General features: G+C 54.4%; 1 protein-coding gene across 3 annotated transcripts; it reads right to left on the bottom strand.

Annotated features, from left to right (window-relative positions):
- Positions 1-2,146: 2,146 nt before the first annotated feature.
- Positions 2,147-24,939, bottom strand: ZNF512B (zinc finger protein 512B). Of its 3 annotated transcripts, none has more exons than XM_008924388.3 (16): positions 24,815-24,939; positions 23,741-23,820; positions 22,851-22,979; positions 22,328-22,500; positions 21,910-22,163; positions 21,088-21,159; positions 19,377-19,511; positions 18,048-18,172; positions 15,561-15,653; positions 14,611-14,709; positions 13,597-13,887; positions 12,826-13,017; positions 6,533-6,634; positions 5,481-5,543; positions 3,529-3,627; positions 2,147-3,142 (listed from the first exon to the last, which is right to left on the bottom strand). In XM_008924388.3, exons 1-16 carry the CDS (start codon positions 24,933-24,935, stop codon positions 2,849-2,851), a joined length of 2,322 nt encoding a protein of 773 aa, XP_008922636.2. In that variant the 5' UTR covers positions 24,936-24,939; the 3' UTR covers positions 2,147-2,848. The 3 variants fall into 3 exon arrangements, with proteins under 3 accessions (XP_008922636.2, XP_017929509.1, XP_017929510.1); XM_018074021.2 differs by having other exon boundaries at positions 2,148-3,142; positions 13,717-13,887; positions 24,815-24,936; XM_018074020.2 differs by lacking the exon at positions 15,561-15,653 and having other exon boundaries at positions 24,815-24,936.
- Positions 24,940-27,845: the final 2,906 nt, after the last annotated feature.

Below are 27,845 nucleotides of genomic sequence, written 5' to 3'. Positions count from 1 at the left end.
CTGCTGGAGTCCCAGCATCGCTCTGGAACCTTCCCTGGACAAGCAGGAGAGTTAAGGATGTCTCATGGAGAAAGTGGGGGAACATGTTCCTCTCTGAGTGATGACTAGTGGGGAAAACACCTTTTAAGGGGAAAAAAAAACCCTTGAAGATTTCATTTTCTCATGGAAATTCCCAACTGACCACAGTGCTCCCCTCACCGGGGCTGTGTGTGTTTCCCAGGTCTGAGGGTGACAGGGACAGCACCAGGACTGCCGCTCCTACTGCTGACCCTAAGATCCCAGATGGTCTCTTGGGTCCCCTCCAGGCTGGTGTCACTCTGTGAGGTCACCACAGCTGTCCCTGCTCCTCTCAGGATGCTCCTTTGCAGACACTCTCGTCAAGGAAGCAGACACTGGGTTTTGATGTGGACTCCCTGACAACTCCCCAAGCCGGCCCCTTCCTGGGTCTCCCTCGCCCTGAGCAGCTCCCAGGGCTCCCCCCAGATGCAGCACAGTGCTGCCTCTTAATTTAATCGACGAGAAGCCAATTAATTGCACATTAATGAGAATGGAGCCCTGGGCTCTGCCCGGGGGGAGGCGGTGGGGATTGTGTGGTGACCATCTGAGCCAGCAGTCTGGGCCACCTGGGTCACCCCTCCCTGGGTCAGGACATGAAGCTTTCCCGAGGGCTTTCTTCGGTGGTGGGACATGATTTTGGGATGCAGTGGCTCCCTCTGCCCCTTTGCAGAGATTTCTGTGCCAGGTCCCCATCTCTGCCCGCTGTCCCCTTCCTGCTGCTGCTGGCCTCCCCAGCAGCCCCAGTGTGCCTCCCAAATGCCCTCTTGGGATGAGGGGGGGTCACTGCCCTCCCAGCCATTGTGGCTTTGACAAGGGCACACGGGCTCAGCACCAGAGAACACCACTGCCAGGACAGCACCCCAACGTCCCTGTCGTGACAAAGAGCGAGCAGCTCCACGCACACACATCCTACACCTCCTGGAGCTCTCCCCCTTCCCCGGGGAGGCAGGATCTGCCCCGGTGACAGCATCCAAACACAGATCCAGTGAAGAGCAAGCAGCGACCAGGCCGCGCCGCAGTGACTAATTAAGCTTTCTCACTAATTGCCTCGAGGCCCGGCGCAGCCAGCAGCGCTCCAGCACGTTCCCTCATCCGCAGGCACGTGCCCAGCTCGCCGGGCAATGCAGTGTGGATCCAGGGGCTGGAGCCGTGGACAGAGCAGGAGACCGGGCTCCCCGAGAAGCCCTGGCTTCAGCCACCACCATCCCCCCTCCCTGCCCGGCTGGAATAACCTGCCAGTGGAGGATGTTAAAATTATGACTGAGCCGCTGCTCGAAGCCAGGGAATGATACCAAGCCTCTAGCGGGCAGCAAGGAGCAGCGACTCCTGGGAAAGCGAGGATTGAGGTTTGAACTGATTAAAGCAATAGCAGAAGCTCCGATGCCACTTTCCTGGCTCTTCATAGGGAAAAAATTTGAATTAAGGTTTTCTGTTCTGTTACCGAGAGGAAACGTGCCTGTTTCCCAAGGACCGAGGTAGCCTGGTTTTGTCTGGAGACGGATACGTCCTGGTCCAGGGAGGGTTCCCTCTGGGCTGGAGCGAGGTGTGATGACCGTGTCAGCACAGGTGCAAAGAAGAGCCCGGGGGGAAGAGCACAAGCAGGGACGGCACCACAGGGACCTCCCATCCCGAGGGGGATGATCGGGGGCTCAGATGCATCTTTGGGAGCAGGAACTCCCCCTACAGGGGCTCCCGGCCCCGAGGGACGAGGGGAGTGGGAGGTGCCTGGGCAGCGGCCGGGCTCACCCCAAAGCAGGACCCGTGATTGTCACTTGATGCTACCCCTGTCCCCATCACACACCTCCCACGGCTGCAACTGGGGAACCGAGACCCCATTCCTCCCTTTAGTGTGATTGGATAGAGCCAATGGGACTCTCAACCACCCTTGGATGCCCCCCCAGGCTGGGGGGGCAGGTTGATGGCTGCCATCTCCCCCTGACCCCGGCACTGCCAGCTGCGTTTGCAAACACAATCCGAGCACAGCTCCCTCATCGTGCCCCCTCCTTGGTCGCACTGCCCCGCTCCACGGTGCCCACAACATTCCCCCAACCTTCCATTAAACTCTCCAACCCGACCAGTTCCACCTCCCACTCTCGCCCCCCGTACCCCCAGCCCTGGTCACACTCCGTGCCCACGTTCCCTGTTCCCTCCTCTGCCTGTGCCGCTGAGACAAACCCTGCAAAGCCGACACCCCACGGAGCCGATCCCTGCCAAACCCTAACCCTCGACCTGAGGCAGCAGGGAAAGTGCTGCCGACCCCCCCGGCATCCACTGCTGGACCCTCTGCCCGACCAGGTCAAACATCTTTGGAAACATTGCCCTGGAGCTGGAAGGCTGGGGCCCACTGGAGGCTGCCAGGCAGGCAGGCAGCTCCCTGCCCCGGCACGCAGCTGCTGGCAGAGGGTCCCCATCCACGGGACCCGCTGCTATTGCACTTCTCTTTCACTCAAGAGTCACCAGTTTGGCGCAGGGGAGGGGAATCACGGGCTGGGGGAGGCAGCGGGGTCCCACCGAGGGGTATGTACAGAGGCAGGGGGTGGAGAACGGTCCAGCTTCCTTGATCCTGTTTGTTTTCCAGTGTGAAACAAGGTCCGTGACTTGTTTAAAGTGGTTAATTGGTATTTTCTGTCTTTTTTTTTTCTTTTTTTCCTTTCTTTTTGTAAAAAGAGGGTGAGAGGAGGGTGGGGGGAAGGGAGGTGGAATGGGAAGGAGAGGACATAAAACCGGGAGAGACCCCCACCCTGTTACCCTGGGCTGTAAACGAATCCTTGGACATGAGTCTCTGAGCTGCTCATTTCTCAGGCATCTTGCTGGCTCCTCCCTTCCGCTGGCCTGGGGGCTTGGGGACATGCTCATCCCCCTCGGGGCTGCCCCGGGAGCCTTCCCAGTGCTCGAGGGTTTTCTTGTGATTAGTCTTTGCTGCCACGCTTTCTTTGCCCTTTGGAGACATTTCTGGAGGCCTCTCCTTGGGTTTCCTCCCTCTTTTCTTCCCGTTTGTGCTTTTCTTTTTCTCCTCTTTGCTGGAAGAAAGCTGTTCCCTGTTTTTCTTTTTCCGGCTGGCCTCTGAGGAGGTTCGGAACCAGTTCTGTGTCCGTGGGGTGACACGGGGTTAGTGACTGTCCAGGGGCCAGGCACTGGCACCAGCACACACAACCCGAGCTGGGGCCGCCCCACACCCCGCTGGCATCACCTCCCCAGGACAAAGTGCTCAGCCTGGGGGTTTTGGGGACACCAAGGGGGATAGGAAGGAACACCCCCCCACCCAGGCTGTCACAGCATCACTGATGCTGCTGGGAGCTGCTGCTGAGCTCTGCTCTTGGCAGACATGGATGGATGGATGGATGGATGGATGGATGGATGGATGGATAGATGGATGGATGGATAGATGGATGGATGGATGGAGAGGGACAGCCCAAGGATGGGCACTTCGGAGCAGGGACCATCCCAGCCCAGCTCCAGCTGCTTCCTTACCTCTGAGTGAGCCTTGATGATGTGGTACTTGACGCCGCTCTCGGAGCTGAACTCCTTCTGGCACAGGAGGCAGCGGTACTTGCCCACCAAGTGGTCTCCCTGCAAGACAGAGCAGCCTCCTGCAGAGCCAAAAGTGGCCCAGAGGGGTGGCCCCACCGGCCCCAGCCCGGCCCTGAGTCCCCTGTGACCTCAAAGTGACACAAAATAAACACTCGTGTCTAAAGCACCAGATCTCTGCTGGCCTCGGTGCCAGGCCAGGAGCTCACAGCCACATCTTCTCTCTGATCTTCAGCCCGTGCTGCAGCCTGTGTGTCCCCAGCAACACCAGCGACATCAGGTGTGTCCTGGGGCTGATGGGGCACTGCCCTGTGTCCTCACTGTCGACAGATCTGTGATCTCCCGGGACTGAACCACCATCAGATTTATGTCCAACACTCACCTAATTTTCCTTTTACGCTGTCAAAGAGCCACAGTGACTGCTGGATTCCTGTCAACAGAGCCCTGGTGGGATGACGGATCTCCCGGCTCTGCTGCAGGTCACGGCATGCGGGAGATAATGTGCTCTCTCTTGACGAGGGGGTTATGGATGGGCCCCTCCAGGCAATATATTTCCTCCCTGGGAATTTCTCTGTAGCCGTAAATCTGGAGTTAGATGGGTCTCTCATTTCAGGAGAGGGCAGGGCTGGCCTCACTACAGACTGGCTTCAGGAATACTCGTGCAAAATCATCTTGGTGCATCAATCCCCACTGAGGATGAGGTGCTGCCTGGGAGCAGCCTCCATTCTCACTAAGGCTTGACATATTGCAACCAGTTCTGCAGGATTTTACAGTAGGAATCACAGGTCAGCTCTGGAAGGGTAGTGATTTATTTATGCCCAATTTGGTGGCACATGTATCCAAACTAAATCCTCAGTAAGGGGAAGAATCCAATTGATGGCAGTGTGGGGGCCACAGAGCAGCAATTCCCCCAGTGCTGACCCCCAGCACCCAGCCCCAGCTGTGCCAGATACCGAGTGTGCAGCTCTGTAGTTCATGGAAATGCTCATGCAGATCCTGGCTGCTTCCTGTGCATGGAACCAGCCAGAAACCAGCTCCATTTTCTCTTGGACAGCAAAGGAGCTGCCCCAGTCTCCTGTGTTTGCTCTTTTATCCTGCATAAATCCAGCTTCTCCTGCTGGATCTCTGCAGCCCATTTTCTAAATGATCTCATTAAGGGCTGCTGTTCCAGCTAGTGCTGGAGGAGAGCAGGAGTTGGTGTTTTTAATAACCATGGGATATGGATTGGAGCTGCCTCCTGGAAGCTCCATTCAATGGAAGCTGCAGCTGGAAATGTTTCGGGGTATAAAGCTTTAGCAGCTCTTACTTGGTTCCAATTTGAAGGACCTACGCTGAGCTCCCAATCCCTCCCCTGTGGCAGCTGCAGGCCACTGGAGCTCAGGGCTGCTCCCTCAGGCAAGAGGGCATTGGTCTCTGCATGGACCGGCCACCTCTTCCAGCCTCAGCTCATCCCAGGAGGCACTGCAACAGCAGTGTTGGGTAGTCAAGGGCTCATGAATGATTTGGGGGCTGCAGGAACCAGCTGGGCAAGGGCTACTGAGGGATGGGGGGACACGAGGCAGGATGGCTTGGTCCCACTGCTGTGTCCCTGAGACACTCCATGTGTTAGAGGCCTGGGTTCTTGAGGGAGATGTTTGTGTTATGGGACCTCTGCTTCACAGTTGGGATGGCAGCTACATCCCCTCCATCCCATCTGCTCTGCTCCAGCCTCTCTGCCTCCATCTGCCTGCTGACAACTCACTGCGAGCAGCACTGCCTGGCCAGCCCTGCCAGTGGCCACCATCCTTTAACCTGTGCATTGTCTCTTGGCCTGTCCCTTCCAAAGCAGCTGGGGGGAAGAGAAAACCAAACCCCAAAGACACCTCTGAGACAAGGGTGTAAAAGGAGGGACCTACCTTGTTGCAGTTGGCCAGGTGAGCTTTCAGCCCCGAGACGCTGGAGTAAATGGCTTCACAGAACTGCAGGAAGAAACAAAGCAGGGTTAGACACGATCCCCCTCATCTGCCTTCCTCTGAGCCAGGGCCAGGAGCCTGCTGAGCCAGCACAGCCACCGGTCCAGGCTGAGCAGTGTGAGGTTAATGCTCTGCGAGGCGCCGAGGGCTCTGGTCACACGTTTCCTATTAGTGCTAATGGGAGTCATGTGGCCACATCCCTCTGCAACAGGCTGAAAAACGTCTCCCCTAAATGTCTCCGTGGAAAACGGTACATTTGTGAGCTGTCGGGAGGTCCTGCTGGGCTACAGGAGTTCTTGGAGCCACAGTGGAGGCTTAACAGAGAGGACAAATCACCCGGGCAGCAGCATGACCAGTTTCTGAGCAACGTCTTTTTCAAGTGCCTGTGTATGACATTAATTAGCCAGCCCGGCTCCCCCGGCCTTGTGGGAACAGCCTCCTTCAGAACTCCCATTAGCAAGGCTTTGTTTGGGATGATAAATCCAGGCCCAGCACCAGGGTGGGGTTCACCTCCCTGCCAGCTCAGGCCAAGACTGTGTTTCACAGAGAGATGAAGTGCCTGCACCATGCCCTGAGGTTGCTGCCTGTCGCAAGGCTTTAAAAAGCTTGGCTTAAATCCAGCCCAGCTCAACTCTGGGAAAAGCAGGTTCTCTGCATTAAAAGGCTCCTGAGCACAGGATGCACAGCCTTTGCTCCGTCTGGAGCCTTGCTTTCCAAAGGCAGCTCCAGAGCCTGAACTGGGCAATGCTGAACCATCAGCCCAAGAGTGGCCCAGTCCCCAAGGGTGAGCACACCAGGAGGATCCCAAAGGTGGGACATGCTTTAATGAGGCACGGCAGCAAGCCCAGGGAAAGGAGGTGAAATGAGTGTCTGAATATCACTGTCATCTGAGGCCCAATGAGAACCTGCTTTGGTGGGTTTCTGCCCCTGAAACTCCCCCTTCCTCCTGCAGACTGAGACCAGCCGGCCTGTGGCAGAACAGAGACAGTCCTTACATTGTTGGGACAGTTGATGCGGCCCTTCTCCTTCACTTCGTTCTTCCAGTTTTCCAGCAGCCTGGGATTGAGCTTTGGAAGCCCTGGTCGGGTGTAATTGAGCTGTGAACAATAGCAGAGGATTAGCAGAGCTGCACACCCCAGCCTGGTCTGTGGTGGAATCCTGCCTCTTCACACGGGTCTTGTCCCCATCCGAAGTGAATCGGAGCTGAAAACTACTTGTGAGGCTTCCCCCGGAGATGCCATTCCCCTCCCCGGGCACTGCAGACCATGGGGGTGGCTCTGCCCTCTGCTGTGCCACCAGCGAGGAGTCCCCAGCAAACAGGAGAGGGGAGGCTCCTGCTCCTGCTCTCAGGTCTATGGCTGGCACCAGGGCCAGGCCCAGACCCGGCGTTTTCGGTGCACGGTGTCGGCACAGCCCTTCTGCCGTGTTTCATAACCAGGGGAATAAACAACCCTGCACACTGGGCAGAGGGGACGATGCCAGGAGCCTCCATGGCTGCCTTCCATGGATGAATGGGCACAACTCGTCAAACAATGAAAGGCTCTTGTGCCTCTGCCTCTCCTTCTGGCAGGGCTCCTCCTTCCAAGTGCTTTTAATTACCACTTTATTAACGACTTTGAGGGTTAGCATAGCGGGTTGGCCTTCCCAACCCCAGTTCTGCATGTTCAGCACAAGTCAAGGCTGCAGCTCCGGGCATCTCTGGGCCTCCTGGCCGCTGTGCCTGGCCCTACCTGTGGGGTTGGTCCCTGCCTGACACTGTGCCACCGTGCCAAGGTCTGCAGGGGACACCAGCCTGCACAGCCATGCCAGCACGACTCCCAGCCCACCCCGGTGAGCGCTGCCAGAGCCAATGGATGTTGTTTGGGTCTCAAGCCCCAAACTTGCCCCAAGTGGGAGAGTGCTGGGTGAGCCCGCAGATGACACGGTGCAGGTGTAGGTACCTGAGCACGTGCCACTCTCCATGGGCACCTCTGAGCATGGGCCATGGCTGCATCCCTGGATGGAGAGGACGCAGAGCCAAACAGTGCTCGCAGAGGTGCAAACCCAGGAGCTGTTTTTAAAAGGTTCCCTGAGGACCCGGGGCTGGTGGTTCAGAGGCAGCGGGAAGCTGGCTGGATTTCTTTTCCAGCTGTGACTTTTCCTGAACATGCTGATAAAGTTGCAAATCTGCCTTTGTCCAGCTCCCCCCAGCTGTTCCCAAACCTCCCTGCAAAGGGAAGCTTGGGATGTGGAGGGCTCAGATGCCAACCGCTCATTTCCGCTCAAATTGGAGTGATCCATGTGCCCCTGCTGCCTTCCCCTTGGCACGTGGCAGGGCACGGCCGGAGCAGGGAGCCCGTGGAGTGCTGGGCTCCATGAGAGGGGCAGGGGCACAGGGCCTTGCGAAACGGCGCCGCGAACGCTGGTACAGACGGATGTGGATGTGGAAAACTCCCCCGAGCCCCAGCGTGCTGCTATTCTGTCGTGCTTCGCGGCTGGGGGAGATGCCAACAGAGCTCTTTGAAGCTCTGGGATGGTGCATCTACCAAGCGCTTGGTCCCCCACCCGGGGGAGGCAATGTCACCTCCAGGGGAGAACACAGGAGTCCCTTTCAGCCATTGATACTGAGAGCCGGGATGCCAAACAGCCTCCATAATTAAAACCCAATCAATCCCATGAATGAGCAAACATTAATGGTAACCGCACACAGCCCCAGCAACAACCTCTCCCTCCGCACGTCCCCGGGGAGGAGGCGAGGGGGGATGTTCAGAGATGTGGACTCTGCTGCTCTGCTTTCCCACTCCAGAGAAAAATCCCTCCCTGCTCTCCTCCAACAGCCCTGCACAATAACATGCAAATCCCATGTCTTCCTGGGGCGCTGCGGTTCTGGGAATGTCAAAGTCATCTTTATGTCTCTATTAAGAGGGAGCCCCAGGCATGGAATATTTTATATTTTTTTTCTTTTCCATTTATTTTCCTCAAACAGCCTGTAAGTGAAAATCTTCATGGCCAAATCATTAAACGACTACAACTGGTTTTGGCTGCAGCCCATCTCTTCTGAACAGTCGAAGGATGCTGGGCTGGGAAGGTTTGTTTTCTTTGACTGACGGTTTTATTTAATTAACTTTCATATTTCAATCCTCTCTGCTCCTTAGACAGCTCTCCCCTTCCCCAAAATATATCACAGTAAATGAGAACCATGTGGGATGTCTCAGCCAAGGAGCGCCCCTGGAAGCCTCACCCAGGTCCCCAGCACGAGGCACGGCTCTCCCAGGGCCCCATGGAAGCTGTGGGTGATGCTGTCTTGGAGGTGAAGCCAAAATGCACCCAAGGGTGTTGGATGGCAGCCAGGTCCCACAGGAGGGTCACACCACGCCAGCGCTGCCGAGCAAGGGGAGGAAGGGCGGACTCGGCCCCGCAGCTGGAGCTGGGATCCGGTTTGGCCCACCAGTGACACGAGTCTGCAGGGCTCAGCCTGGCTCCCGCCCAGATCGCAGGGCCATTGTTTTGGGGGATAAACCCAAGCCAGCCTCTTCTGCTCCGGAATTTATCCTGGTTCCAGTATAAAACCTCAAGCCTTTTCCCCTTTAGTTTTATGACTGGCCCACAGCAGTCCTTCGCTCTGAACCCCTGGCACCCCGCAGCATCCAGGCTCCATGGGGATGTGCAGCATCCACGGCTGCCCTCAGCCCCGTAACAGCACCACATCCTGAGCCCTGGGGAGGTGAATGGGGTGTTCTTGCATCCCACAGAGGAGCTCTGCATCCCTCCCTGTGCAGGATCGTGGCTGCCTGGGCTGCAGGAGCCCAACACCATCTCCAGCACCTCGAAGCAAGTAATGCCACCAGGAAGGCATCACACCATGAAACAGTGGGATTTCCATGGCATTTTCTTCCCTCTTGCCTCCTCTTCCCTCTGCTCGAGGAGGTTGTTTCTTATCTCCCACTAGATCCCCAGAGCCCACCGTTGCCTGCCTATGCCACCAAGCTGGGTGTTCCCTGCAGCCTCTCACTCCTTCTGTGGCAGCCCCAAGGCTGCCCACAGGCAGCAAAGGCCAGAGGAAGGTCAGAGGGTCGGCAGCATCTTCACGGAGATTCTGCAGAGGGGATTTTTCCCAGAAAAGCAGCAGGGGTGTGCCCTTCCCCATCTGACAAGCCCAGCAAGCGGCTGTTGTGAAACACCCCATCTGTTTCAGCTTATCCGGAGGCAAATAAAGATCGGAGCGAGAAAATAAGACTCCAGTGTATATTTAGAAATGCTGGATTTGGTTAGCGCAGACCGAAGGCAGCGCAGGGCCTGGGATCGAGCAGCAATCGTTTATTCTAATGCCATTGCTTTGGTGTGAAGGAATCCATTCTCCCGGGGAAAGGCGAACGCGTCCCACCATGGGCCACCAACGGGATCCAGACCCAGCGTCCCTCTCCCCGGCTGGGACCAGCTGCCACGTGGCCACAGCACAGGGGCTGCAGTGGGGCTGTGCCTGCTGAAGGCTGCAAACCTCTGTATCCCATCGGCTTGCTGAGGAGCTGTGCCTTCCCCTGGGAAAAAGTTTTGCTGCCTGGAGAAGGGATGGAGAGGAGGGGTGGCTTTCTTCATCAGCTTCCTTGGAATCCATGTTGACTGCTGGGACCGCTGGTGTGGAACTCAAAGAGTTCAGGGATGGAGCTGCATCGTTTGGGTGTATCCATCCACCACTGGTTACAGATCAGAGCTGGGACTCATCTGTCCCTCAGGAATCCCGGAAATCCCCAGGGCTTGCTGACAAGAGGCAGGAGCAGCTGAAATCTGCTGCCAATCCCTGACTTTCCACCTCTCCCCAGGTCCACTGAGGGGGTCTGCAGACCCAGCAGCATACTCCCAATGGCTGGGTAAGGCTCAGAGGGAAGAAGAGGTGGTGGTGTGGCGGCTCTTCTGGGAATTCCACCATTTCCCATCAGTCCTGCCACGCTGGTCACGGTGAACTGGTGTTTTTCTTCCTGCTGCTCCCTCGGGGACAGACACCACACACGCTCGGTGGGGCAGTGGCATGGGGACATGGGGACACTGCCTGCTGCTCTAAGCCTCCCACATGGCACAGGGCTGTCCTGCCAGCACAGCTAAAGGCACTTCTGAGGGAAGGGCTGTTCGGGGCTGTAACAGGGTCAGACTGGGCACTTGGTGGCATGTTTGAGGCGCTCACAGCTGGGAGGTTTTCTCCACGCCCTGAACTGAAGCAACTTGTAAACCCAGAGGGGTCCTGAGCAATGCGAGACGGCTCAGCAGAGCAACACAGAGTGTGCTGAAGTCAGCAAGTTCCCACCAGCCTCCCCAGGCAGAACCTGCCTCCCACCTCCTTCCAGCACTGCTCGTCGAGAAAAAATGTCATAGACTGAGCAGATTATGGAGTGTTGTCAAGGGAACGTGACAGCCACTGCAAGATGTACCCACAGGCACACACACAGCTACGTATGCATTCACCCACTGCACTGATTTCCTCCAAAATCCATGGAGGATTTCATGCAGGGCCTGAGATCCCGATCCTTGTTTTGTCACCTGGGAGCTGATCCAACTCCCCCCTTGCCCATCCTCAATGCAAAACTGCTTCTGCCAACCTCACAGCAATTCCTTGCTTTTTAGCACCAAGATGGGGCTCAGTTAAACTCAAACAATTAGACTCTGAACACAAGAGATGTCTCATAAAAAAACCCCACCAGCATTTCATGGAGCAATTACAGCAGTGCTGAGACCTTTACGATGCCTTTGTATGTCAGCCTGAACATGTGTCCCTTGTCCAGGCTTGGGGTCCTGGCTGCTCCTTCAATTCAAACAGAAAATATTCAAAGTCATGAGTAAGGGAAGCAATTCCAAAAGGAAAGAGAGGAACAAAAGAGCTGAGGCTGGAGGGGGGAGAAGAGAGCAGCACACCTCTCCTCATGCAGTATTTGAAATGAAACAGCTACTTTGGGCTTGATTTTTTTATGTTACAAATGCATTGCAGCTGAAGTCATCTGGAAACCAACAATGGCAACACCAAGCAGTGGGGAAATAAAAACTTTGCAACCAGTTCTGGCCCTAGAACCCCCAGCTCTGCTCTGTGGCAGCATTGTGGTTGGATCCCCTTCTGTGCCAGTGCCTCACCAGGATGCCAAGGTGGGTAAAGAAGCTGCTGGTTTGTTTCTGTGCTGGTTTTCCAGCTGCCTGCCACGTGCAGACTGGGATCTGAGCCAGGCTGAGCTCCTCTGGGTCTCTGCAGGACTATGCTCTCCTGATGCCCTCTGATCCTCACTCCCATCTTTGCAATGTGCCCAATATTCTGCCTAGCGCGAATTTTGGAGCTCTGGACAAGAGATACCCAACTGTTCAGAGCAAGGAATAGACCTGGCACCCAACTGCAAAATTGCCTGCTCAGGAAACAGGCTGCAGCTCAAACAGAGACTTGCAAGATGGCTCTGCATCGAGTTCTGGCAGACGAAAATACCCTGGTTCCCTCTCTTTTTTCCTCTTTTACACTGAAAAGGCTTACGATTTGCTGCTGCTTCATTCCTTTTACAGTCCAGAAGGAGTGCACCTGGAGGGAATTTCAGCTTTGGGATGCTCCCAGGAATAATCACTTCTTCCTATAGCCACGAGGGAGGTTTGGTTTAACCAATGCCTACACAAAGCTCAAACCTCCTGGAGCCCCATGCAGACCCCACAGCATCGGGCCACGAGTGCATCGCTGCTGGAGCTCAGCTCAGCCCTGCCTCCACTCTCCACCTTCCTCTGCTCGCAGCAGCACTGCTCTGGGATGCTGCAGGCCCTTCACCTCCAGAAAAGCATCTCCCAGAAGTTAAGGAAGAGATGTGAAGGGAGGGAATTCTGCCTGGAGCATCTTTGCTCTCTGACAGTGCAAGAGAGATCATTTCAGGTTTGATCTCTGCTCTCTTCACATGCTCCTCTTGGCTGCCAGCACGGACCAGAACTGACCCTGCTCCACAAACAACATCCTCTGGGCTGGACTCCGATTTCTCCCCAAAGCACCACCCTTTGCTCCATTCCACCCAGTGGGAAAGGGCAAAGCTGTCTGCAGCTGGGAGCCTCCAGACCACAGGGGCTCAGCCTGTGCTGGGTGGGCTCTTCAGCAATAAATCTGCCATCACAGCTAATTAATTTAAGACACAGCAAGGGAGACACGTGAGCCCTCAGCCATCTGGGGCCAGGCAATCATCCTGGGATCTCTGTGTACAGCTGGGGCCAGGCAATCATCCCAGGATCTCCATGTGCAGCTGGGGCCAGGCTAGCATCCCGGGATCTCTGTGTACAAACAAAAGGAGAACTAAAGGCTGCTCACCCGCTTCGTTTCAGGCACCAGGTCATCCTTCATCCTCCGCTTGGTCCAATCCCTGGCGAGCTCATCCTCTGCTATCTCCTGGAGGTGAAAGACGGCTACTTGGGCCGACGTCCGACGGATGCGGCCGCTCGGGGTCCTCTCGAAATCTTCTATGGGAGCAGGCTCCTGCTTCACCTCTGGCTCCTCCGGAGGCTGCAAGAGAGACAGAGTCAGGAAGGGCATGACAAGAGAACAGGCGAGCTCTCCGGCCCCAGGATGGGGATGCTGGGATTTGGGCTGTGTGTTTCCAGACCCGCTTTGTGTCTCTGTGCCAGAGCACTGGAATGAAGGGAGCACCCACCCCCTCAGCCCAGCAGCCAGCCAGGAGACAGACCGACTGTGTCCCGCGTGTGTAAATGTCTCCAGTTATTAGAGTTAGGAAGTGATTAGCGTTGGATGCACTGTCAGGAGGGATCAACAGAACAGAAAGAGATGCTCCCCAGGGACAGATCCTGCCACCCCAGCGCTGGCAAGCAGCTGGTGCTTGTGAGGGAGTGGCCTGAGCTCTGTTTTTTTTCCCTGCAGAGCACGGATGCAGGGTGGGCTGGAGCACAGCCCAGTGGGCACTGGGGAAAGAGAACACTGACGATTGCTCCGCTCCTGTAAACACAGCATCCTGCCTTTCTGGAGGGGCAGAGGGGCCTCCAGCCTGTTCCCCCCAACATCGCAGGGTACAACACGTGTGTGGTGATGTGAGGGACAAAACAACATCAGCCCGACGTCTGCACCTGCCTTGCCCGGCCCGGCCCTGCCCGGCTCTGTCCTGCCCACGGGCTCCACAGCAGCTCTGCAGTCCCCCCCAGGGGGAGGTGGCCCGGCTCCTCGGGCTGCGGAAGCATCCGGGGGGCTCACCGAGGCCGTGTGTTCTGACCGCACATGGTAGTCGTGGCCAGCCTTGGATTTGTACTTCTTGCTGCAGTGTGGACAGCTGAAAACAGGCTTGTCGGCCTCAGTGAGCTGCTTCCCACACCGCTTCTGGTGGTACTGGTAACCCATCAGGCTGGAGAAGTTGGCCACGCAGCCCTATGGAGATGGGGAGAAGGGAAAGGTTAAGGAGGGCTGGGGCTTCATGTGCCCATTTCCAAAAGGTTGGGATGCTGTTGCTCCAGGAAGGAATATTCCTGAGGAGCCCACTCCACAGAGTGGACTCACCAACCCATCCCATCCGAGTGATGGGGGATTTGACAATCCCAAAGACACACAACAGTGTCCTGGAGGGACGGGGGAAGCAGCCTCTGCCCCTGGCACTCCCTGCCCCCACCACATGGACAGAGCTCTCCAGACAGACACATGGTGGGCAGTGGGAGGGGAAGGCATTGAGGAGGCACTGCCTGCACGGAGAGCAAAGCATCCATGGGACAAACCTCTGCCACACCCCCCCCCTTACCTGTTCGTGACTTGTCTGCAACCAGCTCGGCACTGTTTTCGGAGTGGTTTGCTTTGGTTTTATGCTGTGCCCGGGACAGTGCTGGCTGTGCCCCTTCCTGACTTCAGGAGGCAGAGCCTGCTCTCCAGTGCTCCTCAGCCTGCCCTGTGCCCACCCTCCTGCCAGGCTGGCCTGTCGCCAGAGCACCCAGAGCCAGGGGGATGGGGACTGGGATGGCTGAGCTAAGGTGGAAATGTCGAGCGCGTGCCAAGGGATGCCTGGAGAGCGCACGTCCCTCTGGAGAATGCCATGTCCCCCTCTGCACGGGACTCACTCCTTCCACCTTCTCATAGAACGAGAAACAGGAATCTTTCTCGTACCTCATTGGGGCATTTCAGTTTTCCCATCTGCTTTAGCACTTTCCTCAGCCTTTCCCGCTCTTCCTGTTCACCAAGTCCAGTGGTTTCCACAGGAACAGGCTGGAAACAAGGAAGTAACAGAAGCAACAGAGTCAACCATTTATTCATGTCCTCTGTGCCAGGAGTGGGTGGTAAACCCCTGCCTCTCAGGAGCTGCCCTGGGCCGGAGGGAACCTCTCCTGAGGAGAGCTGGATCTTCCACTGCTTTGCTGTTATGTGGTGGATCTGCTCCTGCTTTTCCTGTGTTTACACCCAAAGGGTCAGCTGAGAAACCCAGGAGCAGTTCCTGCACGGAGGATTCACCAGCCAAACTGAAGAGCAGGAGATTAAGGCACAGGTAAAAGACAAGTCACAACTGGTAAGCATGGGACTTGTAAATATGTGGTTATGCCTTGCCCTGGTATCCCGGAGATGCACATGACCAGATTTTTAGAATAGCATCTAAACTGATGCCTGAAAAATTTTATTAATGATAAATTTTGTGGCTGCTTCTCCCATGCACGGTGGAGAGCTAAAGACCAGATTTTGAGATTCGTGCAAGGCAGAACCCATCAGTCCCAGATTTGTGGGCACGGTTTTGGAGGCAGAGCTTTGCCACTCAAAATCCACCTCACCGTACTCACCGAATCTTCCCCCATGCTGGGATCTGAAATCCTGTTTTATTTTTTCAGTCTTCTGCTCTACTTATCAAAATCAACATGAGCCTAACTCACTACCAGGGAAGGGAAAGCTTTGCTTGGCAGGGAAGGGGGAAGGCCGCTGTCTGGGCTGAGCAGTGTGTGAAATGCTGTAAAGATGGTGCTGTGATGCCTCCTTTACAAGGATCATGTAAATAGGACTGCCAATGGCTTCATCTTCTGCATCTGCATGGAGAAACAAGGCACAAGACAAGCACAGCCCACCTCCCCTACCTTGCTGACGTGTTCAGCCATGGTGTGGTAATTCAGCCCAGCTTTAGACTTGAACTGCTTTTTGCAGTGCTGACACTTCAAGGCATCCTGCAGCTGAAGGAATTAAAGACATGTCACCAGGGAGGCCACAGCCCACCCTTCATCCTCCCAAGGGCTGCTGCTGCCTGTGAACAACCCTGTGGGTGGCTGTTGCTGCAGCAATACCCAGTGGTGGGACCCAGCAGCCAACACAGCCTCCCCATCCCTTCCTGCAGGTCCAAGCTTTCTCTCTGTTGTCCTGCATATTGTTATCAAACCCATATGTCCCAATTTTTGGAAAACATTCCACTTTGGATGTAGATTTAAAGCCTCACTGGCTGGAAACATCTGGACCTGGTGTCTTGGTCTTCCTGTTAAAGGGTTAGGAAAGAGAAGAAGCTTTGATCTACCAATATGTCAGCGGACTGTGCTCTGCAGCCCTGTTAACTAAGACAGATGCTGGTGTGCAGTGCACTTTCTGGGTGCCTGGGCTGCATGAAATGATGGACATAATCTGAGCAGAATCCTTCCTACCTCATACTGCTCTGCTGTTTGACCCAACTCGGCCTCCTGAGTGCCTGGGGAGATGCATTATCTGCACACCCTGAGCTACAAGGGGCACTTGCAGACTGCATGAACAGATTTTGACTTTTGCTGGGGCAGGGACCAGAATTTACTGACTGAGGAGGCGAATGACAAGGAGCCAGTGTCTGGATGGCATTCCTGCTTCTCCCACCTGGTGCTTCACCTTCACCACTTCCCCTTCAAAGAAGCCTGGACTGAAAGCTGAAGAGAGAATGAAGACAGAGCTGCAAATCCCTCCTAATCCTGGAGCTCTGGGGAAATGAAGAATAAACTCACTGCAGCCAGCTGGGAGTGACTCACTGGTACCTGTGCTCCCAGCAGTCAATCTTGTTCCAGACCCAAGCACTTGATCCTAACAAGGTGGACACTAACAGCTCCCTGACCCATCAGATGCCAATGACAGTCAATTTGGGGTTTACTCTTCTGGTCAGCAATTTAGCACATGCTATGTCCACATTCCAACAAGCCCTCCCACCTAGGACACCAGGAGAATATACCTGCCCTTGTCTCTTTCAGGCCCAAGCATGTTGCAACCCTCCCCATCCTTTATTTCCTTTCCAAAACCAAAGGAAACAGGTGGACACTGCTTGGTGACAAGCAACAAACAGATAAACCAATTTTCATTTTTTATAAGAGTTTTGGGATCCTGCACATCCTTTCCCCATTACCAGTCATTAAAGCAGAGAGCAAGCCCAGAGGATGCCTGCACTCCAGGGTGGCTTCTGATGGGGATCACATGTGCCTGTAGCAGTGTGGCCTCACTAAGGACATGCCACAGGTTCATTTCAGGGATGGAATGCTTCAAGCTGGACCTGTGGTTACACACCTGAAGCTTGGGGACTGTCCTGCCTGGGCTGGGATTCTGAGAGCATCCCAGCTGCCTGAGCAGCACAGCCAGCCCCGGCAAGGACTGTCCCTCCCAGGAGGATGACAGAACACTCCCTCCAAGGGCTGGAGCCCTGATTCCTTGGCTGAACACCTGCTGGTCTATTTGCAGGGAAGACACCACTGACTGCTCCAGCAGAGCCATGCTCGGCAGGTCATCCAGCCATGCATCCCACATGGAGCCAACTTGGCTTGGGAGATGCTCCACAGGGCAGGTGTGACCAGCGACAGTCCAGATCCCCACTCTGCTGAGGCCAGGAGCACATCAGAACAGGCAGGATTCTGCCCAGCATCACTCTAGTGCAGGGTTTGAAAGGGAGAGCAGCCTCCCACTGCTATATAAATAGTGAAGCAAAGGCTGGGGAAGCATTTACAGAAAATGAATGTGGAATCAAAGCCCAGCCATATATTTTCAAAGCAGGAGGCATCGATCCCACGTTGGCTTTCTGTGGCGACGGCTCTGCACCGCACCAGGTGACGGATGAAGACGTAATCCTGCGCTCTGATGGATGGTGGTGTGGCAGAGAGACAATTTTTCACTGTATCATTACTGAACTCCTGCATCCTGACAGCCTGCCTGAGCACATCCAGGCTCGAAGTCTCCCCAAGACGTGCTCTCATGCAACCACAATTTATCTGGCCTGCACAGCACACAGTGAAACCCCACAGCCAGAGCTCTGGAGGAGGCCAGATTAGAGACAATCCCAACAATCCCTCCAGCCTTAAAACTATTTGTTTAGCTACTAGAAATACCTAACTCTGCTAGAGACACTGGGGCCAGGGGCCCAGACCACAGAAGGATTCAGGATTGCTGAGAATCAGTGTCCAAATCCCTCTGAATTGATGCAAGGCAGCCAGCAATCTGAACTTGACCAGCAAGTGTTCTACCAAACACAGCCCTGAACTGGTTTTAGGAGCAGCAATGCACATGAATGGCACATGTACACATCCGTTCCTCTCCAAAATCCGTGTGTTTGATTGAATAAAGCAAGGCCTTACTTTCTGGCAGACATCCATGTGCTTTTTGAGCCCCACAATAGTTTTCCTGGTTATAACACTGCAGGTTGGACAGGAGACTTCCCCCTTCTCGCTGATCTCCCGCTGCCACTGGTCCTCCGGGTTTGCTGGAAAGGGAGAGGAGAGAGGTGTAACACTGGCTGGGCAGAGGACTGCCCTGTCTAAGCCTTGATTTGGTAAGCTGAAAAGCTCTCCCTGCCCCACACTCCTGCAGCTGCCTGAGCAAACTGGGTCACTGGGTGACTTCACATGGAGTTACCAGACCTGCTGACCTGGGAAAAAGAGGTTCACCTTTCCAACCCTGCTGGTATCCTGCACACCGGGAGTTAAAAAAGGATAATGCCCCTGGCCACCTGATCTTGCCCTGCTTGCAATAACTTCCCCCTGCCAAATGAAACAATTAGCGGGAGCGAAACAAAGGTGAGCGTCTTGGCTCCATCCGGACGTGTGCCTGGAAAACTTCCCTGGCAATCCTCTTCCCGGCAGACATGGAGGTAGCTAGGGGACTGCTGGCTTCCAGGCATCTGTTTATTTTAATGACTGTGGCCAGCTTAAAAAAAGCTTAAAATAAGAGATTCATGAGGCCAAAACCTGCTCCCAGGTCCAGAGTTCACGTCGCGTTCTCAGCAAAACAGCGCTGGGCTTCCAGCAAGGGAAGCCTGGGCTGAATAAAATCCACCAAGTCTGTTTATTTGGATGCTCTTGCACGGCTGTGAGATCAGAGAGTCGTTTATTTGAATTTGAAAGCAGTGTAAGGCACTGCAGCTGTGTTTATCTTGCACGTCCTGCGTTCCTCCTGCTGTCAGAGCTCCCAGGGAAAGCAAGCAACCTGTGCCTGGGATGTAGGCTGCATCTCAGAGAAGGAGCAATCATTCCTAGAGCTATGCACTGGTGTCATTCATGGGGATGATGTTAGAAAAATGCCATCATCCCACATGCTGACCCAAACTGTGGTCACAGTGCAACCAGCTGGAACTTGGCTCTCAACTCCCAGCACTTCCATCGCGCTGACCTGGCAGTGAAGCGAAGGTAAGGTGCCCCTCAGGATGTAAACTGTGCCTGCATTAATGTTTTAGGAGCAGTGGCCGTTCCCACATCTGTGCTGCGCTTCAAAAGTGTGCTCCTACTTCTGATTTTGTGCTGCTTCTCCTGGCAAACCTGCTAGAAAACTGGCCTAGCAAACAACCCGCTGGGCCAGGAGGGGTGCAGGGACCATGAGCTGCAGGTGAAGGTGGGGACTGAGCAGAGCACGTGAAAGCAGCTAAGCTGCACACAAAGCTGCTGCCTGTGCTTTGTACCCTCCAGCCTCACCTGCTGGTAGGTGCACAGCAGTTTCCTTCTTCACAGCAACTCCTGGAGATTTCTTTTTCAGCTCCTCCATACTGGTGTTTCCCTCCAACTTCTTGGCTCGGTGGGCTTTTGCCTTGTCCTCTGCTTTGACAAGACCTGTAGAGAAAGAGGATGCTTCTTCAGTACTTGCTTTAATACCTTCAGAGCAACTTGCATTTAGCAGGTAAAAAATCTCTAACCCAGGGACACTGAGCTGGCTGTAGGTCTGCCAAGGCTGCACGGTCAGGTCCATGATTATGACAAGCAATATCCTAACAGATCGTGGTGTTTTATAAATAGCATCATTTCCCCCAACCCAGTCAGTTTAGGAATTATGGAAACACCATGGCAAAGTGAGGTAGGAGGCCTTTAGCCAGGCAGACAGGCCAGGGAGGAGGGAATAGGGTGTTTTGCAAGAAACTGGAGGGGGGAACTAGAACAGCAAATTCAGGATATAAAAGTGATGTTCCTGCTGATGCTCCTGCACTGGAAAAGCTGTTTAACTCCCCTGGGTCCACCCCCCCCAAATCCATGTGCAGTTCAGCCCTGTGCCTGCGCTTCCACAGAAGGTGCTGGAGGCAACGTGGTTAGTGACAGGGTCAGATCCACACTTGCCCCACGAGGGTCCACATCCTCCTGAAAACCCAGGGTCTGAATGGAGACAGCACCCCATGATGGGCTGGGGCACCCTTGTCTTTGGGAAGTGACTGTCACATCTAACATGGGGGGCACAGGGGAACACGTGCCCCTTCTTCACTCTCCACCTGAGGCAGCAGGTCATGGAGGCACCTTGTTCTCCAGGAACCTACCGCAGACATTTCAATCTATGGCAGTGCCTCTGCGGGGAAGTTAAGGGAAACAAGCCCAGACTTCCCAGGAGCCAGGGGAAAGGAAATCACAGAGACCACATCCAGCCTGCTCGTTGATGTTTAATTCCTTCAAAGCCATTAGTGCCTCTCCCCCGAGTGCCTCGTACTGGAAGGTGCTGCCTCCCACAGTGCCTGGAAATCCGCTTTTTATTTCCCCGACTGAACGTATTTCATAGCCAGACTAAATCCAGTTGCTCTCGTACCAGGGATGCTCCAGGATTTCCCCCTCCTTCCCAGCCCTGCTGGAGCATGACCACAGTCCCACTTGCTCTTGCTTTGTCAGGCTGCAGCAGCAAATTCCTGAGCTCCCTCTCAGAAAACATCCCAGCAACACACGTCTCTTCTCCCTTGGATTCATTCCCTTCAATGTGGGCGACCAGCAGTGGGGATGGTGTCTGAGGGGTGGGTGCGTCACCAGCCTTTCTACGCAGCAGAAATCCTTCCCGATGCCACTGGAAACACTGCGACATCCCAGGATGGTGGGACGATGATGAAACGATGTTTCTCATATCTCGCTTGTGTCAGCAGCTCGTTACTCTTGCGTTACAGCTGAACATTCCTGGATCCTTTCCTCTCTCTTGCCTCATTTCCTAGCGCCAGGCTCCAGAACAGAGCAGACAGGGTTGTTATCAGTCCCAGCTCTGCTGCTGCCTTCCACTCTCTTTATGATACTCTTATGGTAGAAAGCACCAGCTTTCCCAGTGTGATATCCTCAGGCTCCATCTGGCTCCACCACAGGGAGGGTTCTTGGAGAAGGGGCTTCCCTGCAATGCCCCAGGGAGAAGGTACAACCCTACAGCTGACCAGAGTTGTCCCTGTATTACCTTTCAGTCCAAATGTCCCCGAGATGGATGGCTGCTCCCCCGTAAACTTCTTAGGAGTTTTCTGTTTCCTTCCTGACTCAAAAGAGAGAAGCAGAGAGAGAGATTTGGTCAAATAACTGTACTGCCAGGGGGATTCATCAGTTCTGGGGCATGGAGTGAGCACACACTCTGTGTCAGGAGTGGATCAGGATGAAGCACCCACCTACCAAACACCAACAGGTTGCTGCTTCCCACCCCCTAAAACCAGGATAACTGTGTTATTTAGGGTTAGTTCAATGAGTGGAAGTGGTGGCTCTGTCTAGTGCTGAAAGCCACGCAGTTTCCACACCTCAGCAGCCACAGTGGCTGTGGTGGTTTGCTTTGGTGCTGCAAGCACTGGAACCCCATGCAGTGATGGGGACAACCATGGCCCTGTCTGCCAGCTCTGCAGTGGCCCTGGACAGAGTGAGCTTCCTCACGCTGTTCCAATCCTTCAAGGAAAATGAGTTTATCCGAACCATCCTGCTTTAACCTGCCACACTCAGTGAAGATAGACAGGCTGACATGGCAGCTTGCTACGTGGCCAGGAATCCAATCCATTTCCAGTCTCACAGGTCCTATAGGAATAATCTCTACCACAGCTACAACCAGGTTTCAACTCCCAGTAAAACTGCAGGAAACTGGGGCTGAGGTGAGGGGAAACTATCAGGATGTTAAATCAAGACTTGGATCTCTCTTGGATTCAGAGAGGTACTTGCAGCAGTGTTGGCAGGAGCAGAGCCCCTTCCTGTGGGACACTTCTTTGGGCTCCCGAGCCAGCGTAGCCCCGGGCTCTAATCTTACTGTGCTTCATCCTCTCGGGGTCTTCCTCCTGCAGCGAGGCCTGGCTGCCCCGCTGCTGCCCGGCGTCCTTCCCGCTCGAGGACTTGGCCGTGGGGGTGGCGGCCGCCATCGCCTCGGCCGCTGCGATCTGGAACTCCTTGCTCTCCCGGCTCTCCGCCGGGCACTCGCCATTCTCCGTGTGCTCCTGGGCCACAGCTTTTTCCGTCTTTGGCTGTTTGGGATGGATGGTGGGGCAAGCTGAACTCTCAGCAGCTCTAGGGCAAAGCACAGAAGACTTGTTTAAAGAGGGGTCGTTAGACAAGTGTCCTGAGACCTCTCCCCCCTCTCCAGCCCAGGTCATAGGAACGGAGGCAGGCACGTTCCCCTTCTCCCAGCCATCCCTATGCCACTGCCATGCAGCCCAGCCACAGCCTGGCACCTTTTCTTTCCACTGCTCTTCCCAATGGCCTTGGGAACTTTGTTTTCTGCTTTGCTGGTTGGCACTGGCCGGTCCAAGTGATTCCAGAGCCGATGCTTTTCCAGCTGGGTTTTGGAGGTGAAGGCAGCTTCACAGTACGAGCACGAGTAGGTCAGCTTCTCCGAGATCGCACCCTGTGCAGAGCAGGGAGAGGTAGGTGAGCACGGATGCTAGATCATAAAAGAGACAGGCTTTTTCTGGCATGGACACGAACACAAACCCTGTGCAATACCCTTCTGCCCCTCCAAACAGTTATCAAGGGTCCACAGTCCCCCTGGGCCAGACCTCACGCTGAGCCGCAGGGACCCCAGTCCTTCTTGTACATACCTCATGAACTGCTCCTGGCCCATCTCTGCCCTCCCCATTTCCCCATTTTAACCTCACGTTTCTCCTGGGTTTTAAGGTCTGAGAGTGGCTTTGGCCTGCAGATGGTAATGGAAGAGCTGGCCACTGGAAAGGACAGGCAGTTCTCTGGTCTGCTTACCCCTTGGCAGCGCTGATAGTGGTACTTCAAGCCATAAATGCTGGGGAACTCCAGCCAGCAGCCTGAATTGGGACATTTCACCCTGGAGTGGGCTTTGAATTCATCCTTCCACTGATTCATCAGGGGGAGCTGGGAACAGGAGAGACAAGAGACAGCTGAGTTCAGAGCACCGTGTGCCCAGCTGTGTACCAGTGTATCCCAAGGGGGCCTGGAGGGCACATGGGACCTCTGACCATTCACATCCAATCCCTTCCCACAACATAGCCACAAAGTGGACCCAGGGGTGTGTTTCAGTGCAGTGATGCTCCCAGTGAGAGGTGCTGGGATAGATGCTGCAGGCTCTACAGGCTAATGATTCCTCCCAGGGATTTACCTTGCTGTGCCTCCCAGAGCACACACACACTCCCTGCCAGGCTGGGGAATAAATCAGGCCTGAAGTTGCCCGGGTGATTTAATCACCCCACATTTCATCTAGTCTGTAAATCACCCCATGCCCGTGCTCTCATGACAAACTGCTCTGTGTGTTGTCCATGCTAACGGGCAGGAATTAAACTGCACAACCCTGCAGGGAATAAATCACCCCTTTGCCATTGCTGTTGGATCATTAGCCAAATCTGACACGGTTGTGACAGGATGTGGCTCACCTGGGCATGGCCCTGGGAAGGTGAGGCTGGAGGGAAGTACCATTCTCTAACCATTGTTTTGGAGGATGCCTGCATGGAGGGGTTGAGGGGACAAGATCTTGCTCAGCCCAAGACAAGGCTGCTCTGAAGATTAAACCACCAGGAAGGCAGGTTTAACCCCAGAGTGGGGCTGGCTGGAGCATGCGGTGCAGGGTAAGTCAGAGGGAGCAAAGCAGGGAGGGGCACTGGGGTGGGGAGGGGTCTTACAGGGATGTCTTTCAGTGCCTGATTCTCGGCCTTGGGTCGTCCTTTCTTCCTGCCTTCAGTTTTGTCACTGGTCGCATTTTCTGCAAACAGATGGAGCACACATCACCAGCCGTGCTGGAGGAGCTGCTGTCCTGGCAATCCTGGTGCCCAGCCCTCAGCTCTGGGCTGCCACTCCCTGCCCTGGCAAGGATGGAGATTCCCCTTTGGAAGGCAAGGCCAGCTCCTCTGCAACTGAAGTGCTGATAAGATGTGGCACAGGGAAAAACGCTCTCCTGAACACAGGCGCGTTCACGCTGTGGACAGCTGGAGTTCATTCCCCTTAGCAATAAATTATCCTCCTCTGCTAGTAATTATGGCTTCAATCCCCTCAAGGTAAGAGTGGCATCTGGGAAACATTTAGGGCACATGCATTTCCCCACAAGGCCACTGATTCTGGGAGCCTGGTCTGAGATACATCGCTGGGGTCCAACCCTCTCCTGCGGTGCAGGCACCCCTCGGTGTCTGGGGCTGCTGTTAGCAAGGTAAAGGCAGTGAGAGCCTCTTGCAGAGGGGATCTGCCCAGAATAAACAGACAGAAGAAAAAAAAATCTCCTTGAGCCTGGAGATTCCTGGATAGAGAAATCAGCCATCCATCAGCGTGACAGCCCTTAGCGTGAGGGTCCCCCGGGGCTCATACGCTCGCAAGCCTCCATCCCGGGGGCCGCGACACGGGAGGCAGCAGATGGTCTGAACTCATTTAAGCCTTTCCATCCTTTGATGTAACACTTAGCTACCAACACGATAAATAGGCGGCGAGACACCCATCTCGTTAAGCCAGACACACGCCTCTCCGAAGGGAGAGACCACCTCCATCCCTCCTCTCCCGCTCCCAAGGACCAGCTCCCTACAGATCCCAGGACCTGGGGCTTTTTTGGCCAGCACAGCTCTTGCTGGTGGGTCAAAGTGAGAAAGAGACACCCCAAGACCCAGTGCATCCACACCCCCTTGTTTTGGCAGCCACTTCCCAACCCCTGCCACTGGGTTCATCCCCTCCGCCCCATCTGCCTCCATAGAAAGCACAAACCAGTTCCTTACCCAGCTTGGGCAGCTCTGCTGGTGGGTTTATCCTTGTCTCTGTCCTGCTTTCTTTGCTGGCAGCAGGTTTGTTAGAGCCTGCAGCTTTCTTTCCACCTTTGCAGGTATAGGAATCCGCCATCTCTGAAAGAAGCAGGGGAGGCGTTAAAATTCATTCCTCGGAGCCGGGAACAACACATGGTGAAAGCAAGGAGAGCTGCTGGGGAGGGAGGGAAACAAGCAAACTATCACGCAGCTTGAAGATTCCCACAAAGAGAAGAAATGAGACGTGCTTCTGAGTATTTGTTCTACGGTCAAGGAACGCCACAGACATGGCTGGAAAGCCGCTTTCATTACAGCCTGGCTTCCCCTCCACGTACAACAGCAAAGACTTTATTAAAAATTATGGGCTGACTTTGCCCAGAGAAGTAGTGAATAAATGGCCTTCCCTCTTCGTTTATTTCTCTGCTTTCATTTAAGACACCAAAAGCACAAAAAAAAAAAAAATAGTGAGTTTTAATGAACAGATGTAGTGATAAATTTCCAATTTTCCTTATTAATGGGAAACCGTTATAAACTGAGAATTGTTAATGTTATCTGAATTTTCTGTATTAATAATTCAATTTGGCTTCTCTATAAATAATGAACATCAGGAATTATCGCAGAAGGCCCACTCTCGCTCCTGAAGGAAGTGGCAGCAAGACACCCCTCCGTTTGGTGGTGCCAGGAAGAAGCCCACGGAATGACTGCCTTTGTCTCTGGCTTCAGGTTCTTTCTTCCCTTCCCGACAGCACAAGCAAAGACATGTCAGAGGATGGGGGCTGCACCGGGAGATGCCACATAAGGATTTGGGGGAAAGAAGTTCTCCACACCTTCACAATGAGAGCATCAGCTCCTTGGGAAGTGATTGCCCAGACCACTACAGCCTTGATACCCTGGCTGGGACGTGATGCTGATGCTCACCCACAGGCTTTTTCAAAACATGGATTTGAGTTGTCACTCCCAGTTCCTCCCACAAGATCATGTTCAGCGTCATTTAACTCAACAGAGTCGATTCCCAGAGCATCCAGACTCATTCCACCTGTTCCCATGCCCAGAGGAATAGGGGAGCATCTCCTGCATAGCCAGATTGCCAGCCATGCCACCAACAAGTGGGACATGAGGGTCCAGCAGCTCTTTCTGAGGTGCCCCCAGGGACTTTCTGTGTGGGATCAGGGACTGCACATCGCATGCATCCCACATGCTCTGAGAACTGGCAAAAGCTCAGCTGGTGACACGTATGTGGTTGGTTGCATGGACACAAAGGTTAATCCGATCAAGTGAGAAATTCCAGCCTTGGCAACAGGTTCTGTGGCATTTGGTGCTGAACATGGGCATCGTTGATTCAGCTAATTTGGGCTCTTTCAGTGGGAGAGCTGGGAAGGAGCTGCAGCCTGACTGCCAGCGGCTCCTTCCTGGAGCAGGCAAAGAGAGGGTTCCCTGCAGCCCCTTCCCAAATCGTTGCTCCACTCCTACTAATGTGGGCACTGCTACTGTCCCCAGTTCTCCAGGGATAAACATGCCAGTCCCCTTCCTTCCCGTGCTGCCTCCTGGCACCTCTAAGCAATCCTTAATCAAGTTGCTCAAAGAAAACAGGGGGGAAAAAGAGACTCACAAAAGACCAGAGAACTGAAAGCTGAAGACAAGATCTCTGTGCTCAAAACAGGTGAAAACCAAGGGGAAACCCGCACAGCTGAAACTTTATGCATCCAGGGACACCTTTATCCTAGTGCCAAAATGCAGTGGGTGACGGAGCACAAAACCTCTGTGCCCACCTTGCTGGGCAGCTCAAGGTGACATGCAAGATGTGACAGGCAGGGCAGACCCTGCTGATGGCCCACCTCCTGCACCCCAAACACCCTGTGGCACCACACACCACTGAGCATCACACCAACACTCCCTTCCCAAAATGTCCAAAGTGCCCAGCTCAGCCCAGCTCCAGCAGCTGGACGCTTCTCATTCCCCTTAAAACATCCATCCCCTCAAAGAGACCCTCTCTGCCCAGCTTAAGGGGTTCTGAATATTTTGTTTTTCCACACCAAATACTTCTTTGAATTTTTCCCCCTCTTGGTTTTTGATTAAATGAAAGATAAAAATCCTATAAACCATTTAGGAAGAGTCAAACTCTGCTCCTCGGCCACTGATACAACCCCAGGGATCACAGAGGAATTGTCCCAGAGCAAGAGAGCAAAAATCAGCAAAAGCCATTGTGGGGTTTTTTTGTAATATCCAAACTTCTCACTCATTTTTGAGTAACACACACCAAAATGGGCAACAGCCCGTGCCCTTCCACGCTTTCCTTAAGGTTTTTCTCACCAAAAGTGAGAACCCTTTTGCTGGTAACGGAAAGAGAAGGTATTGGCACATCCTAGCCATTAGCAGGGCTGGGATATGGTGCGGGAAGGTTGGGACTGGTAGCATCTTACGAAGCCTCCAGCTCTTTTTAGGTAACTTTTTAGAAGTTTGTGGCAATATTTTTGAAGCATCCCAATCCAGCTCCACATAAAAAAAACCTCTATCAACACAGAAGCCAGTGCAGGATGAGTAGAGGTCAAATTGGCACTGCTAGGAGCAAGGGTGAGGAGGAAACCTATGGCTGTGGGAAGGGGAGTGGAGTCTGGGAACCAAAGGCACTGTTCCAAAGCCACCAGCAGCCCAGCCTGGCCGGCACGGCCATGAGCTTCTCTGTGGGATGTGACAAGGGACAGCCACATCCCAGCCAGTGGCAGTCCCAACAGGCTTTTTCCCACTGTGACAAATCCCTCCTGCAGAGCTGTCAGGCTTTGAGGGCTGGGCACAGCCTGAAAATTGGGCATAAAGCAGGAAAGCGGAAATAATTCCATGGAGAAATGTCTGCCTTTGGATCAGGCCCACAGGAGCATGCACGCAGCCAGGGACGGCTGTGATCCTCTTACAGTCCCACGACATCCTTATGGCTGCCAGGGGGAACATCACCCACGAGTCCTGACCGCAAGTTCTCCTGCCGGGACTCCCGCCCCAGTCCCATCCCCAC

This window comes from Manacus vitellinus, unplaced genomic scaffold (assembly GCF_001715985.3).
Source record: "Manacus vitellinus isolate BGI_N305 unplaced genomic scaffold, ASM171598v3 scaffold_26_pilon, whole genome shotgun sequence".
Taxonomy (NCBI): domain Eukaryota; kingdom Metazoa; phylum Chordata; class Aves; order Passeriformes; family Pipridae; genus Manacus; species Manacus vitellinus.
Note: the sequence above shows the minus strand (reverse complement) of the source record. Positions and strands in the feature narration are given on the sequence as shown.